The 16317-nt window shown below is 42.0% G+C and overlaps 1 protein-coding gene across 3 annotated transcripts in view; it reads left to right on the top strand.

Moving 5' to 3' along the window:
• The window catches only part of STK4 (serine/threonine kinase 4), an 88005-nt gene that overhangs the window by 53726 nt on the left and 17962 nt on the right, over nucleotides 1-16317 (top strand). Inside the window, exon 11 of one of the 3 annotated variants that reach the window (XM_028121900.2) lies at nucleotides 15170-15580. The exons of 1 other annotated variant lie outside the window; for it this stretch is intronic. In XM_028121900.2, coding sequence (XP_027977701.1) covers nucleotides 15170-15253 — 84 coding nt within the window. In that variant the 3' untranslated portion in view covers nucleotides 15254-15580. Of the gene's footprint in view, nucleotides 1-14879; nucleotides 15052-15169; nucleotides 15581-16317 lie in introns of those variants that run through there. One more of the 3 variants, XM_028121903.2, reaches the window with a different exon arrangement.

The following is a 16317-nucleotide window of genomic DNA, read 5'->3' on the forward strand; positions in this document are numbered from 1 at the left end:
CATCCCCAGGCCAGGAGTGTCAGCGTCACCTGGAAACTTGGTAGAAATGCAGACTCTCAGGCCCCACCGCAGACTCACTGCATCAGAGTCTCTGAGGTCAGCACTTTGTAATCTGTGTTCTAACCTACCTTACATGTGATTCTACCTTGCTAAATTCTGGTCTAAATGGTTTTTATTTACTTATTTGTTTATTTTAAAGATTCTATTTATTTATTTGACAGAGAGACAGCGAGAGAGGGAACACAAGCAGGGGGAGTGGGAAAGGGAGAAGCAGCCTTCCCGCGGAGCAGGGAGCCCAAAGCGGGACTCGATCCCAGGACCCCGAGATCATGACCTGAGCCGAAGGCAGTTGCTTAACCAACTGAACCATCCAGGCGCTCCTAAGCGGTTTTTAGAGTGTAGTATATTTTTATATAAGTTTCTTCTTTCTTTCCTATTAGGTACTATAGAGATTCAGAGAGAAGGACATATTTGCATTTTATTAGCATTGCATGATTTTTTAGTTTCCTTTTTACTCTCCTTTTGCGTCTCCTGTACTCCAATTGGAGGTATCAAAGAAACACATAAAATAAGGAAAATGTCCTTTTGTAAGTGACATTTGGCAAAGAAAGAGCCAAACTGTTGAGTGAAAAAAGTATTCTGAATAATTTCATTGAGCTTGTAGACGGTTATGTGTCAGACTAGCTAGCAAGTCTCCCTCAGCAATTTCTTAGACACTCTCTGATTTTCCAGTAGGCATTTAACAGTATTTAGTTATGAAATTTAATACACTTAACAGGTTTTGATTATGAAAAAAGATAATTCTCTTTCTTCCTGTGAAGGCAGTTGCTATTTTGAAATGAACTTTTTGCCCAAAATGGCAAATAGGAAGTAATTTCATCAGGAGTGGTAGAATTCGATACTGAAAAAACCTTCATATTTTCCTTTGAAATTGAATACTTTTGCATTTCTGAAATTAAATTACTTTATTTGCCATATTGGAAAAGCAACAAAGATTTCCTTTAATGTTTAATATATATTGTGATAAAAGCATAAATAAAAGATGCGGGAAAATGCAATATTTGCTGAAGTTGGTATTTGATAGTCTATAAACAGACTGCACACAGTGAATGTTGCTTCTAGGAGAAGTCAGACCCTCCCACTTTGCCAGTCGTAAAGCCACAAAAGACTGTAAACTTAAATCCAGTTTGGCTCATGAATCCTCCAGACACACTGTAATCTTTCAGTCTAAGGTGGTGGAATGCCAGGCGGGGTGAACGCGACAGATGAGGCCACACTTCCCAGGAGCTCACGGTGGTGAGGGGAACAGACATTACAGATAGTCTATCTGCTCAGGTAATAATGGCTATTTAAAGAAAAAAAAAAAGCCACAGTAAAGAGATAGTATGAGATAGTATGCCTTGCAGTGTGAGGTACATGAATGAAGAGGGGCAGCATCTACAAAGACCCCAAAGCGGGACGTAGTGGGCATGTGTCAGGAGAGACTGAAGCCCGTCGTGGCTGGAGCAGAGTGACCGAGAGGACAGCAGCCCAAATGTAAATACTTCGGTGATCAGAGTACGTGTGAGCACATTAAAATCTCCTTGAGGGGCTCCTGGGTGGCTTAGTCGGTTTAAGCATCTGCCTTCGGCTCCCGTCGTGATCCCAGCATTCTGGGATCGAGCCCCACATTGGGCTCCCTCCTCAGCGGGGAGCCTGCTTTTCTTTCTCCCTCCATGTGCGTGTGCGCGCGCTCTCTCTCTCTCTTAAATAAATAAAATCTTTTTAAAAAATCACCTTGAGATCAAAATAACCATCAAACCATCCAGCTAAATCTTGTTTATGAGAGATATAACGAAAATAAAGTATCATGGAAAAGTTTAAAATGGAAGAATGGAAAAAGACACACTGGGTAAAATCCTCCCTAAAAGGAAGTAGGTGAAACAATATTGATATCAGATAAAATTGAATCCAAGACAAAGGACTATTATATGGGGAAGGATATTTTATATTGCTGGAAGGTGTAATTGGCCGGAAGACCTAAGTCGTGAACTTCTGTAGGCATGTGGACTTCTCCCAAATTACTAGAAATACCACCAACAAAGAGAAAACGGCAGTCATAGATGAAGGCTTAGTGTTCTCCCAAAAATGGTCATTTCAGTTAGATTAAAAAAAACAAACAAACAAGAGTTCCCACAATTAACAAGATTGATAAAACAGAAAATAGGAACATTTTTCAAGTATCTATGACACTTTTAAAACATATACGGAATATTCACAAAATCTGACTATGTTTTAAAGTGCTCAGAAAGAAATCTCGTACAGAAATCACACGGCCACGTTCACTGACTGTAACAGAAGTAGAAATTAACAATAAAGTAGTTAAAACCACTTTGTTCCACTTGGGAATGTAAGAATATATCTCCCAAGTATTTGTTTTCAAGATAAAATAGAAATTGTAAACTATTTAAAAATTAATTACAAGTACCCTACAGAATTCAGATCTCTATAAATTAAACCTACAGGGTTGCAGCAAAAATGGTACTCAGAGGGAGATTTATAGCCTAAAATGTATTTTCTTTTTAGAATACAAGAAAGATTGTAAATAAGACACAATGGGATAAAGATAAACAGAATTCAGTGAATTAGAAAGCAAACAACAAATTAGTAAAACTAAATGTAAAACTAAATTTTGGTTCTTGGAAAGGAACTGACATTTGGCAGAGTCGATCAAGTTGAAAAGAAGGTCCCAAAAAACTGTGAGAGCAAAGGGGAGAGAGTGTTACTAAAAACAGAGGAACGTTAGAGCCATAAGAGAATATTATTATTTATGATTTTACATCCCTACGCTTGAAAACCTAGATACATAGATGTCGAAACACTATGCCATTGTTACTTCCTATATGGAAATGTAAAGTATCCAAGATGTTTTTGAACAAGAACAGTGAGGTTAGACATACACCACCAGATGTCAAAACGTACAAAACCACAGCAATGAAAGCATCGTGACAATTGGCACAAGAAGAGAACACAGATTAGTGGTATAGGAACGTAGTCAAGAAACATACCTGTGTATATATAGGAATCTGTGTAATAACGATAAAATGCAGAGTAATGCAAACTGTGATACCATTTGTGTAAATTTTCTAATACACAAAATGCATATTTCCATATATGTGTACACGTGCGACTGCAGAGATAAAACACAGCATACGAAATTATTCGATGAGTCATCACCTTTGAGGAAAACTTCAGTTTTCACTTTTTACAGCAAAATGTGTTACTTGCTTAAAATTTTTAAAAAAAGGTGTTTTAAAAATTTTACATAGATTTTCTTTGTTTTAGTCTAAATAGAGTTAGCCAGAGCTTCTGCAGAGCTAGATGATATAGTACTTTTCAATCTTAATAACTTTGCAAGTATTATTGATTATTAACTCTTGGTATATTAGCTTTCGGAGTAAGTTCCCTATTTATTCAAATAAAGTTATTTCCAGGTTTCTTTTTTTTTTTTTAAGATTTCATGTATTTATTTTGACAGAGAGACAGTGAGAGAGGGAACATAAGCAGGGGGAGCGGGAGAGGGAGAAGCAGGCTTCCCGCTGAGCAGGGAGCCCGACGTGGGGTTCGATCCCAGGACCCTGGGATCATGACCTGAGCCGAAGGCAGATGCTTAATGACTGAGCCACCCAGGCACCCCTATTTCCAGATTTCTTTTTTTTTTTTAAGGTTTTATTTATTTATTTGACAGAGAGAGACACAGCGAGAGAGGGAACACAAGCAGGGGGAGTGGGAGAGGGAGAAGCAGGCCTCCCGCTGAGCAGGGAGCCCGATGCGGGCCCTCGATCCCAGGACCCTGGGATCATGACCTGAGCTGAAGGCGGACGCTTAACGACTGAGCCACCCAGGCGCCCTCCAGATTTCTTATGACTCATTCTGTAAACAGAATTGATAGTAGCTGGCCCCCACATTAACTCAGTCTCCATTCATTGAAGTCCTCTATATATACCTTGTGTGAATAGGCAAGACTGCAAGATCCTTGACGGCCAGGACTTGATTTAACTTACCTTTGTATTCCTAACACCTAGCAGTTGCCTGGCTTAAAGTTAGCACACTATTTTTGATTAAATGCTGACCCAGTCTCTGAATTAATTCAACAAAGAGTCACTACCCTAAGAGAGTTCATAGTGTGACAGAAAAGACAGCTAATCAAATTACTTTGATACATTGTGCTAGTAGTAGCTTACATTTATTGAGAACTTATGATGTACCGGGCATTGGACTAAGTCCTTTATCTGTATTAGCTCAGTCCTTATAACCATCCCAGGAGGCAGTTAATGTTGTTGCCATCTTACAGATAAGCAAACTGAGGCTCAAAGGGAGTAAATAATGGACACAGCAGGGATTTGAACCAAAGCAGTTTGGTTCCATAGGCCATCCTCTTAACCACCTTGTGGTTAATTCTGTTGATAAAGTGCATATAAGAATTGCTGTAGGAGCCCAGAAGAGAGAGCAAGAACCCCAGCAGGAACCCCAGGGAAGGCATCAGGAAGTCTCATTTGAAGTGGTTTTTGAAAGACAGTAGGAATTCTTTTTTTTTTTTTTTAAGATTTTATTTATTTAATTGACAGAGAGAGAGCATGTGAGGGAACACAAGCAGGGGGAGAGGGAGAGGGAGAAGCAGGCTTCCGGCTGAGCAGAGAGCCCAATGTGGGGCTCAGTCCCAGGACCCGGGGATCATGACCTGAGCCTAAGGCAGTCACTTTAACCAACTGAACCACCCAGACGCCCCAGGCAATAGGAATTCTTGAGCTAAAGGAGGGGAAGGGCCTTTTAGGCAGAGACTGGGCGTAGGGTGCTTGGAGGCCTTGAGGAATGTGGGATGCCCGGAAGCACTGAGAGATTGTATTTCAGGCCCAGAGGGTGTGGGTATGTGAGCAGAAAGGCATGGGACTGAAGGCCAGCTCTTCGATGAAGTAAATCATGCCCACCTGTGCCCTTCTTTTTTGGGAAGTATTTAGTACTTTTTTAGATTTTTCCTGAGTGTATCAGAGAAATTAAAAATAGATTCCTAATGCAGCCCAAAGAGCTAACCTAATGTTAGCTCTTATCACACAACCTCTCTGAAGTTGTGTGATAATGGGCCCATCAGGATATAAAACCATTGAACTGTCAATTCTAAATTAATATGATAAAAGTAACAGAACCTGAACAAGATTGATTGTTTGGATTCCCTGGGTAGTTAAAGCCATTCAGGTGGCTCTTTGTGGGAGGGAAGGATGAATTTTAGCCCTGAGGTTTCCCCGGGAGGGTGACAATAGTCTATGATTTTCTGAAACTTCATCTTAACCCTTCTTTCCTAGATCAGAGCTCCAAATATGATTGTGAAGTGGAGATTTCTGTGGGTTTTTTTAAAAGAAGCTTTATGAAGCTGTCAGGACATAGTTGATTGCTCATTGTTTAAGAAGTTGCACTTTTTGCTTTTGGTTACACACGTCAGAAATTAGACATTTGGTGGAAGGGAATTACTACTTAATTTGTAATTTAAAACCATGATTGATATGGTGGCAGAGACGCTTTATTTACTCATGTTTAAATTAATGCATCTGGATGTGTTCTGGGAACTTCAAACTTTATCTGCCATTTTATAGAAACAAAAGGCTCCCCAAACATTTTGTGGTCGCTCACTGACCTGCTACTGAGAAAGACTCAGCCCATTGGGTGTTTTGGTCATTCTGTACAGCCAAGTTTTTAGACAAGAAGATGTTATGATTCACATTTGTTTAGAAGGTCTTACAAAGTTGCAGTGGGGTCTATTTGTAAGAACATCTGTGATGCCCACGTGTCCCTGTACCTAAGTGATGGCTGTTTTGGCTGAGGTGGTTGCCTGGTACTTAACCTCGCTGTGGTTGACTTTTAGGGTTCCAGTCCTGACGGCAGCACTTACTGGGTATAGTTTGGGGCTAGTTTCTTTTCCTCTCTGTGCCTCAGTCCCATCTGCCACGGGGAGGTCTTGCTAGCACCTGTCGGATGGACTTTGTGTGTACGTGAGAATTAAATGTGGTAATGCATATAAAGTGCCTTCGACATAAAGCACATGATGGATGTTAACTTCTCCTCCTTCCCTCCCCTCCTCCCTGCCTTTCCTGAAACATTGTCCTTGGGGTAAACTGCAGTAAACCCCTTTCCCCAGTGATTTGACACTGACTTCCATTTTAAAACCAGAAATTCATTCCCAAAGAAAGCGTGCTCCCAAAGAGACTGATGTAAGGCTGCCCTAACTACGACCCATTGGAAATGGATCACCCATAGTGGTCAGGGGTCTCGTTTTTAGAGCGCCCCAGTGCTCGTTTGCTTTCCCTTACATCTCTAGTCCACATAGTTTTTCTTGTACCCACCCCTCATTTCATAAATCATTAACACACTGGTAACTTCCAAATCTTGCCGCTCCCACTGTTCCTGTGGCAGCACACGCTTGCTACCAATAGATGCCACCCTCCAACTTGTCGTGTGTGGAACTCCGTCACGGTCCCGAGAGGCGGCTGGCTGCATCCCACACGTGATAAAACCAGTTCATCGTCCTGAAAGTTGGACCTTGTGTGAAGCGAGTAGAGTGAACGTTCACTCGTTCCAGAAGATGGGTGAATGGCCCTGGCCTCAGCGGGGACCATGGATGATGGGTCACTCCTCTGTTGAGTTTTCAGATTGGTGTTCTGTAAAAAGCATAATACTACCTGTCCTGCTTTCCCACGGGGTTAGAAGAAGGATCAAATGAAATGTAGTTTTGGAGTCGTTTGAACCAAGTTTGTCTTTAGGACTATGGTAGAATTCTAGCAGAGAATTATAAGACTGTTTATATGTTTGTTTTGGGTTCATATTATATTAAGTATTACTTATTTTATTAGTATTCACTTTTTATTTTACTTTAGTAAAAAAAATATATATATATCTTTGAACAGTAACAAATAATCCAAACACAGGAGAAGGCCAGGGGAGTAGGTAAGCCCAGACTTGTGGTATACCTATGTTTGCTGCTGCTGCTGATGTTATCACATTAGGTCAATATAGCATTTAATATAGTTAAGGGTACATACATACTTTCTTTAGTTTGGTGATGCTTAACAGTGTTCCTGTGAAGGGGGCAAGGTGAGGTTTCTTCTGCCTTTCATAGTTGGAGGATCTGAAGTCCAGAGACATTAAGCAGCTTTGCTACTTAATGCCAGAGTGAGGCAGAGAACCTAAATCCCCAGGTTGCTTCCTGTCTCTGTTAATCCTTGGGTGCTTTCTTACCTGAAAAAAAACAAGACAAACCATGAGCAATTGACTTGGATGGTTTTTTTTTTAAAGATTTTATTTATTTATTTGGCAGAGAGAGAGACAGCGAGAGCAGGAACACAAGCAGGGGGAGAGGGAGAGGGAGAAGCAGGCTCCCAGGCCTCCCAGGCCTCCTGCCGAGCAGGGAGCCCGATGCGGGGCTCGACCCCAGGACCCTGGGATCATGACCTGAGCCGAAGGCAGACGATCAACGGCTGAGCCACCCAGACGCCCCTCAGATGGTTTTTTTCATGCTTATTCAGAACATACTGCAGATTGACAAGCTTTGCATTTCATTAATTATTTATGTAAATAATTTTCTTTGTTGGAACAATGTAACTTTTACCTTCTGCTGTTACTGTTTACTTTGTAACTATGGGTTATTAAGTATTTATGCTGTTGTTCAGGAAATGTCATGCTAACCAAAAAGGCATCGTTATTTTCAGAACGCTTTCCCTTTGACCAAATACAGCCTCTATGAAAACACAGGTGTCTGTTGTGGAGCAGTCCTGCTGGCCCTGGCAAACATTCGATATTCGCTCTGGGAGTCCTGTCTCTGTCGCAGTGTGCCTGTCGGTCTCATTCGGGCACCCAGGCCCCACTTTCTTCTCTCTCAGACTCTGTCGTCTCTTCAGTATTAGCTTTTCTGTCAATGTACTTTTCTTACCTTAGTGGTAGATACGGAACATTTGTAGTCATCTTCCTGTTGGCTGCTCATCATCTTGTCTTTCTCTTCCTCGCACCCTCTTTATGTAAACACAAGATCTACCTTCTTGGCAAATGTTTAGGTGTACTGTTCAGAGTTGTTAACTACAGGCACGACGCAGTGAGCAGATCTCTAGGATAGTCGTCTTCCCTACCTGAAGCTTTATGCCCTTTGACTAATACCTTCTCTTTTGTCTTGTCATACTTCAAATTTTATTGGCAGGGACACTTTTTCTCTTAAGGTTGTAGAACTTGAGGAGAAAATGATGGAAGTAGCAGTTATTCACGGCGTATGGTGTGGTCAGTCCCTGTAAATATTTTCCCCCTTTGCATCTTACAGAATCCTCACGCAGTTGATTTTATTCCCGTGCACTTGACAGTGAGGCTCAGAGACTCTAGGTCAATAAGGGATGGTGTTAGGTTTTTTAAATCCAGATTTTCTGATGACAAGACCGTTGTTTTTCTCAGCATGACACAGCTTACGTGAGAAGTGATGTATATGCACTGGTGGCGAGCGTTTGTCTAATTCAGAGGCTCCATATTTTCTTTCTCTGACGTGCCCAGCACTAGCCGGGGCCCGCAGGTGCTCTCAGTGTGTTCTTTGATTACGTTGTTTGAAACCATGGTGGGTTATTTGAAGAGCTTTCCAAATCTTTTCATATTTTTTTCGATAGCCATTCATCTGTGTGTATAGGAGCCTGTTAATTAGCTTATAAATTGGATTGATGTGCAATTTAAATGTTTTGCCGTTTCTTCAGTAAGGTGTTGGTAGAAAACATCGATAGGAGCTGCAGTGCTGGGAACCCCCTAGATCAGAGTTGGGTAAAGCATGAAAGGCATTTAGCAAAGTGCCCGGCGGTCCTACTCTTATTATTTATATGGTGGCTCCTTTCAGAGCAACAACTTAGATGTCGTTAAAGGGAGCCATGCATTGGGAATCAGATGTCAGACGGTAAATAGCTTTGTGTCCTTAAGCGAGCCACCTGATCTTTCTGGGGCTCTTGTTTCTTCATCTGCTAAATAGAGGTGAGATTAAAAGTCTTCAAGAGCCCTCAAACTCTCTGTCTTTGTGTGTTAATCTTTAAAATGGAGATAATGCATACCTGTCATGGGGGTTATTTGAGCCTGAAAGAGAAAGCCTATGTAAAGCATATAGAAGATGCTCAGCATACGCAGGGGGTTTTCCTTTTGAAATGCAGGGTGGTGCTTCAGATGCCATGGAGACCAAAATGAGCATGGGAGGCAGTATAACATACTGACCAAGAGCCAAGTGGCCCTGGATTCAGTGCTGGTTTCACTGTTCATGAGATATGTAACCCTAGGCAAGTCTCTTAACCTAGAAGGAAGATACTAATCATATTTATGTCAGGGTTATTGAGAAGATTAAATTAGAAAATGCTTTTTAAGTGCTTAGCGGAGTACCTGACACATAGTAGGCATTCAGTAAATCTTACTTACACGTGTAATATTTAGGTGGGAGAGATGAACCACCAGGGGAAGAGTTAAAGGTAATGATGTGGGCTGCCCAAAGCAGAGAGCTGGGGGCCAGGCCTCCAACCTACTTCATGGTTTTGTTGAGGGCCCCGCTGCAGCGGCTCCCACTTCCTGGTTAAATGTTGTCTGCTTTGAAGTGTTTATTTCATACCTAAGATGAGCCTAATTCTGTTGTGACTTTCCTAGTCACAGGATTTAAATATCAAACGCACTGGTTCAAACAGACCTTTTGTGTATTCTCTGATCAGATTGCTTCCCTTCTGTGCCTGGCTGGAAGCTGTAAGACCTAGAAAGTTCCCACATTGATGTTCTTTTTTAAAATAGTTTTAATCCTGATGGTGCCACTGTTAACATAAAATAGCTCGAGAGTGTGTGTGTGTGTGTCTGAGAGAGAAAGTGAGAGGATCAGAGAAAAAGACAGACCGGCAGAGAGACACAGAGAGCCGAACCTGGGCACTCACACCAGCAGGTGCTCCTGTTTGAATGCTGGTTTGCATTGCCCGTGATATAGCAGCAGAAGGTGGCCAGCTGCTGGAGGAGGGGCAAACTCAGATCCCCTTTACAGATCCACCAGTCCCTTCCATTTGCTCTTTATTTAGGAACATCCTATTAAATATGAAATACTATTCTAGGATTTTGTAGCCTTCAGGCATGGATGAATCTTTTTAAAAATCTTATTTATATTCCTTTTTTAAACTAAACTTTTTAAATTTTGAGATAATTGTAGGTTCACATACAGTTATAAGAAATAATATGTACAGGTCCTTTGTACTCTTCACCCAGTTTCCGCACTGCTAAGTCTTACAAAATTATAGTGCACTACCACAGCCAGGATGTTGACATTAATATATCAAGATAAAGAACCCTTCCATCACCACAAGGAGCACTCCCGTTGGCTTTGATATGCACACCGTCCACACTACATTTCCTAACTCTTGGCAACTGTTAATCTCTTCTCCATTTGATATCTCTTTTGGAGTTTAAAGAATATTCAGGGAGTGATGTTTCAAATGAAGTCAGGAATCTGCTGTCTCCCCCCCACCCACCCCACACGGGGCTCTTGTCCCCAGATATGGCAGGACCGAGCTCAAAGTGAAGGACCTCACACACCTCACACACTGAAGAGATGTGCCATTCCAGATCCTCGTGGATGTTTTCCACTTGTGAAGTGCGGCTGTCATGATAAACTCCAACCGTTCTAGGATTCATTTAAACCGGTTCCTGGCCTGAGTCCAGATCTTGTGATAAAATACCATATGCCATCCGTCACATGATCCGTGGCGGTTCTTCTCTGTGCCAGCTTGGCTGATGAAGGCAGCCGCTGCCCAGAGGTTTACTGCCGAAGGAGCGTTTGACAGTGGTCCTCTGAACTCAGCCCTCTGTGGGAGCGTTTTCAGAAACAGTGCTTGAGTTCCTGGTGAGAGGTCCCTAGGTGGGGATTTATGTACCTTATATAAGAAGGAACGTGCTGTGCGTGTTCGCCGCTGTTCGCTCACCCCCTCTCCCCCCCCTACTTTTGTTCCTGTAGAAAATGAAGACCTCACAGAAGGCCTAGTCTTTCCTCCCTGACTGCTGCCCCCCTCCCGCCCTCCCCTTTCTTCCCCGTCCTTCCCCTTCCCTTCTCTGCACTCTGGGCCTAGGCCTGTTGGACAAGGCTGGATGCCTCATAGCCCCGAGGAAAGCTCAGTGTGCGAGCAGATGCCTTCTCAGGTTTCTGTCGGGCAGTGATGTGTCCCAGTGACCTCTCGGAGCTGCTCCCATGCCACAGGCCTCCTTCCCAGGAAGGGGAGCCTCCCCGGCTGCTCTGAGAGTCGTCCCAGGCAGCAGCACTTAGCCCTGGCCGGTTGGGGGGGCCTGGGCAAGGGAGAGCCAGTTTGGCCGGGCATGTACGTGTTCACCATTTGAATTAGTGAAATGGGCGGGAGCACTCCAGTTCACCACAGAGCATACCACTTCCTGTTTGCTGTTTCATAACTGGCCTGTTGAGCTTATTTTTATTTCCTGTGCCATCCCCTGAAAACATTTCCTTTTGTGACCTCTGATTTAACTAATCCCCAAATCATTTAGGTGGCCTCCAGCTTTTTAATATTAAACATTGCTTTAATAAACACCTTTGCATGATATGCATGGCCTTAGAATTAATTCCTGCAAGCAGAATACTTGGGCCAAACCGTTTATAAATTTGAAATTATGATACATATTGTCAGATTTCCCTGTTGTTTTTGGTGTCTGAAGTGCCAGTTTGTGTTATTTATGTAATCATTAATGGAATTCCTGTTTTCCATATTAGTTTCAAAGTAAGGTTACAGGCCTTTTAACATGTAAAGATACTTTCCCAGTTTTTTTTCCTTCCTCCAAATTTTTATTTAAATTCCAGTTAGTTAACATACAGTGAAATATTAGTTTCAGGTCTAGAATTTAGGGATTCATCACTTCCGTACATTATCTGGTGCTCATCACAAGTGCACTCCTTAATCCCGGTCACCTATTTTCCCCCATCCCCCACCCCCCACCTCCCCTCCAGTAACCCTCAGTTTGTTCTCTGTAGTTAAGAATCTGTTTCTTGGTTTGCCTCTCTTGCCCCCCCCCCATGTTCATTTGTTTTGTTTCTTAAATCCCACATAGGAGTGAAACATACGGTATTTGTCTTTCTCTGACTGACTTATTTTGCTTAGCACAGTACAGTCTAGCTCCACCCACGTGGCTGCAAATGGCAACATTTCAGGTTTTTGATGGCTGAGTAATAGTCCATTGTGTATGTGTGTGTATATACATGTACGTGCGTGTGTGTGTGTGATACACGTACACATACCACCTCTTCATTCATCAGTCAGTGGACACTTGGCCTCTTTCTATAACTTGGCTCTTGTTGACAATGCGGCTATAAACATTACGGTGCGTGTAAAATATCTGGATTTTCCGAGTTTTTAAAAACTTTATGGTATCACAGTGTTCAGATACTTAAAATTTGTTTAAATACCAAATATGTTAATATACCATATATGTTAATCAAAATATTTTGATTTAGCAGCTTTTCCTTTGTGGCTTCTGGAATTTAATGCCATGTTTAGAAGTTTCTCACATCCCGAGATTATAAAAATGGTAACCCTTACTTTGTTTTAGAATATATACTTTTTTTCTTTTTCCCTATTTATTGTTTGCAGTCTGTGTTGATATAAAGGGTAAGGTAGCAATCCACCTTCATATTTTTCTAGTCAGCTAGCCAGTTTTCCAAACAACCAGCAATTTTTAATATACATGGTGAATTTGGAATTACCAAATCTTAATGGCTTCTATCTAAAAGTGTCTGTTTTTATAGATAGGAATTTTCCATTTAAAACTCTGAGTTTCAGTATTTTTCTGCTATTAAAACCTCTAGAAAGGAGCTGTGAACAGAACACCATATTGGTTTTGGCATTCACTTTAATGCATCTGAAATAGGCTGAATCTACAGAATTTGATCCAGAGTACTTCTATGTCTTGATGCTTTTTTGCCAAGCAAAATTGATTATTTCTAACCACAAGGCCTTCGGTGTTGGACTGAGAAAAGAGTCAGGGGTCCTCCTGAGCTGATTGCAGCTTATTTCATTTGGCATCAAGTACAATGCTTATTTTTCTCATAAGTTTCTTTATTCTCTAGCCTCCCAATGGTCAATGCCCCTCGTTGCTGAGGAGTTTTTTGGAGGGAAGGGCAAATTCAGATCCTGTTTATTCAAGTCCTACTAATTGTATCTTTTAAATGCTTTTTTTTCCTTGGCAGTTTGATGACTAGGTATCAGAAGTCTTTGACAGATAGTCCTAGCTTTCTCTTGTACTGTGGAGTTTAGCTGTGGGTTAGATTTGTTGTGCTGGTATATTTTCCCCTACAGTGATGGGTCACTCTATCACATAGATTTTCTTTATAGCTTTCATTAGAGGTGCTTTCAGTAGTTTAGAAATTTACTCGAGTATCTTAGTAGCTGGGCAGATTCCTCTTTTGTAGTCATATTCTCCTAAATTATTATAATTTCTTTTTTTTTTAAGATTTCATCTATTTATTCATGAGAGACAGAGAGAGAGAGAAGCAGAGGGAGAAGCAGGCTCCCCGTTGAGCAGGGAGCCCGATGCGGGACTCGATCCCAGGACCCTGGGATCATGACCTGAGCCAAAGGCAGATGCTTAACCATCTGAGCCACCCAGGCGCCCTATTATAATTTCTTTTAAAGAAGGTTTTATCATCAATGCTTGTTTTTAGGTTCAGATTGCAGGCAGGGAGGCAGATTCTGCAATTGTGGTTGACAGGCAGTATACATAGTGGTTGAAACCACCAGAGTCATCATTCAGGCTTCATAACCCATCTTTGCACCTGTTATGTGACCCGGCTAACTCAATTTCTGTAACTGGCAAAAGTGGACAAAATCACACCTCTCTCTGTTGTGGGACTGTTGTGAATCTCATGTGAGATAATGTGTACAAAGCACTTAGGACAGTACCAGGCCCACAGGAAGCACTTAATAAATTTATTTTTCATCATCTGTTTTAGTGTTGCTTTGCCCTCCTGAGATGTTGCATTGCTCTTTTTTTCCCCGGCGTAGTGTAAAAAGAATACATGCCTATTACAGAAAGTTTAGAAATTGAAGAAAAGCTTAGGGAAGAAAATTTCTCCTGTGGTTCCACAGCCCCCAGCGAGAATCAGTTTACGTTTTAACCTCGCTGCTTCCGGGTTTTTATACTTGTATATTGTTTTTCATAGCTGAGCACATACTATATGTGTAATATGGTATCTTGATTTTTTTTTCTCTTAACATATCTTAAGCTTTTTCTCCTATCATTAAAAACTTTTATAATGGGCGCCTGGGTGGCTCAGTCGTTAAGCGTCTGCCTTCGGCTCAGGTCATGATCCCAGGGTCCTGGGATCGAGCCCCGCATCGGGCTCTCTGCTCCGCGGGGGAGTCTGCTTCTCCCTCTCCCACTCTCCCTGCTTGTGTTCCCTTATAAATAAATAAATAAAATCTTAAAAAAAAAACTTTTATAAAATTATCGCTTTTGATGATTACATAATAGTCCCTCACATTGTATTATTTTGTTGACTTAATCGTCCTCCTTTTATTTGGCATTTGGTATTTGGAACTTTGAACTGTTTTGGTTGGAATTAGGTTGCTTTTAGGTCATTCTGCCTTACGAAGGCTGGGTTTCGTGCTGTCAGTGACAGGTTTAGGAGTTGAGGCTTCGTGTTTGCTTTTGTTGTTTTGTCTGTTGGGGCTGTGAATTCAGGCAGCATTTGCAACATGAGACCTGGTGCCCTCAGACTCTTGCCTGTCTGTTCTGGAGTATCTCTGTGCTTGTTTGCTTTTTAATCTTTTTTTTTTTTTTTTTTTTGGTGAATTTCTTTTCATAATCCTGTGCTGGAGGCAAGATGAATGGAGATTATGATTAGTATTGTGGCCTCCATCTCTCCAGTATCGTGTGGACGTCCCGGAGCTAGCCAGGATAAACACTAGTTGCATGTTAATGGATCTTTACTGGGTAATCATACTGAGCAGTTTCTGGTAAGAAGACTATCCTAAATCGTTCTGGACAAAGGTATACTATTTTTGTTTCAAATTTCTCATTTTCCCCGTAAAGCTGGGTTTAAAGTCTCTTAAGGCTGAATTCATTTGTACTTGGGAATATAATGAGATCTTGTACTTTTTACTTTCAGAAAACCAGCCAAGAACAGCAGTCTGAAAAAGAAGTATGCATCCAGCATTGCCAGGGAAACCTGCTGTTTAGATATGCTTTTTGAGAAAGCACATGGCCAATGAATGTCGTCTTTGTCTCGTCACGGCAGTTTGGTTCTGCTGGTGACTCGCGCCAGCTGATTTGAGCTTAGTTTTAAACTCAGTTTTATTGAAATGGCACTGAACACAAGACCTAAATGCTGGTGCTTTGTGACCCCAGGAGGCTGCTTCAACGGTATCAGCCGGTGTGAGCTTGACACTATTTTTCGTTTCCTTTGTTTGGCTCGGAGGCTGCTTGATCTGTGGCCACTTGGCAGCTTGCTTCTTTAAAGTTTGTCCTTCCTGGCCATTTATTCTCTACTGTTAAAATATAGGATGGTTATTATCTCAACCACATGGTGAGCCAGAGTGCAGACCGCAGATTTTGTGAGTTTTGGTGGTGGAATTGAGATGGAGGTGGCATAGGGTCGAAGATCAGAAATAGATCCTAAGATTCGCACATAGTCTCTTGGCGCCCTCAGCCCTCAGCCCTGAACTCACTTCCCTGTGGCTTCACTCGAAGCACAGGTGACAAGTGGTCTGCGTCTCGGAGCTGTCGTCTCTCAGTAAGCCATTCCGACACAGCCTCAGTCCGAGAATGATGGGCTGTCTGAGGCCAGAGGGTCCTGCCAGGGCACGTGTGTCAGCTCCTGCTGTCTCTCCAGCAAGAGGCACCATCCAGCATTTTCTTGACCAGGTCTGGTCATTTTGAGAGGAGGCGGGATTCCACAGTCGGGAAGTAGTCCAGACCACTGCGCTAAAGCTCTGCCTGAAGATACTCTGTCTTTTTATTTTGCCCAAGATTTGTCCCCCGGGAACTTCTACCCATGTGTTTATTCAGATTGTTTCTCACAGAGACTTTTTTGCAATTAGCTGGGATTACCTGGCTATTCCATCTTACAGGTAGAGAAAGCAAGAAAGTCTCTTGCTTTTAACTTAGTATTATGGTGACTTGAGTAAACCTTGCCAGTCTTACACTAACTCATTGTCACCAAGGCAAGCAAGGAACTCTTAGGTGTTCTCTGTATTCAGTGTTGCTTTGATGGTAGCTTCGTGCTTTATTCTCGCTCTGATCCAGACTATGAGGGGA

The sequence above is a fragment of the Eumetopias jubatus genome, unplaced genomic scaffold (genome assembly GCF_037043125.1).
Source record: "Eumetopias jubatus isolate StellerSeaLion01/CBP00866 unplaced genomic scaffold, mEumJub1_p1.0 scaffold_9, whole genome shotgun sequence".
NCBI classification, from domain to species: Eukaryota; Metazoa; Chordata; class Mammalia; order Carnivora; family Otariidae; genus Eumetopias; species Eumetopias jubatus.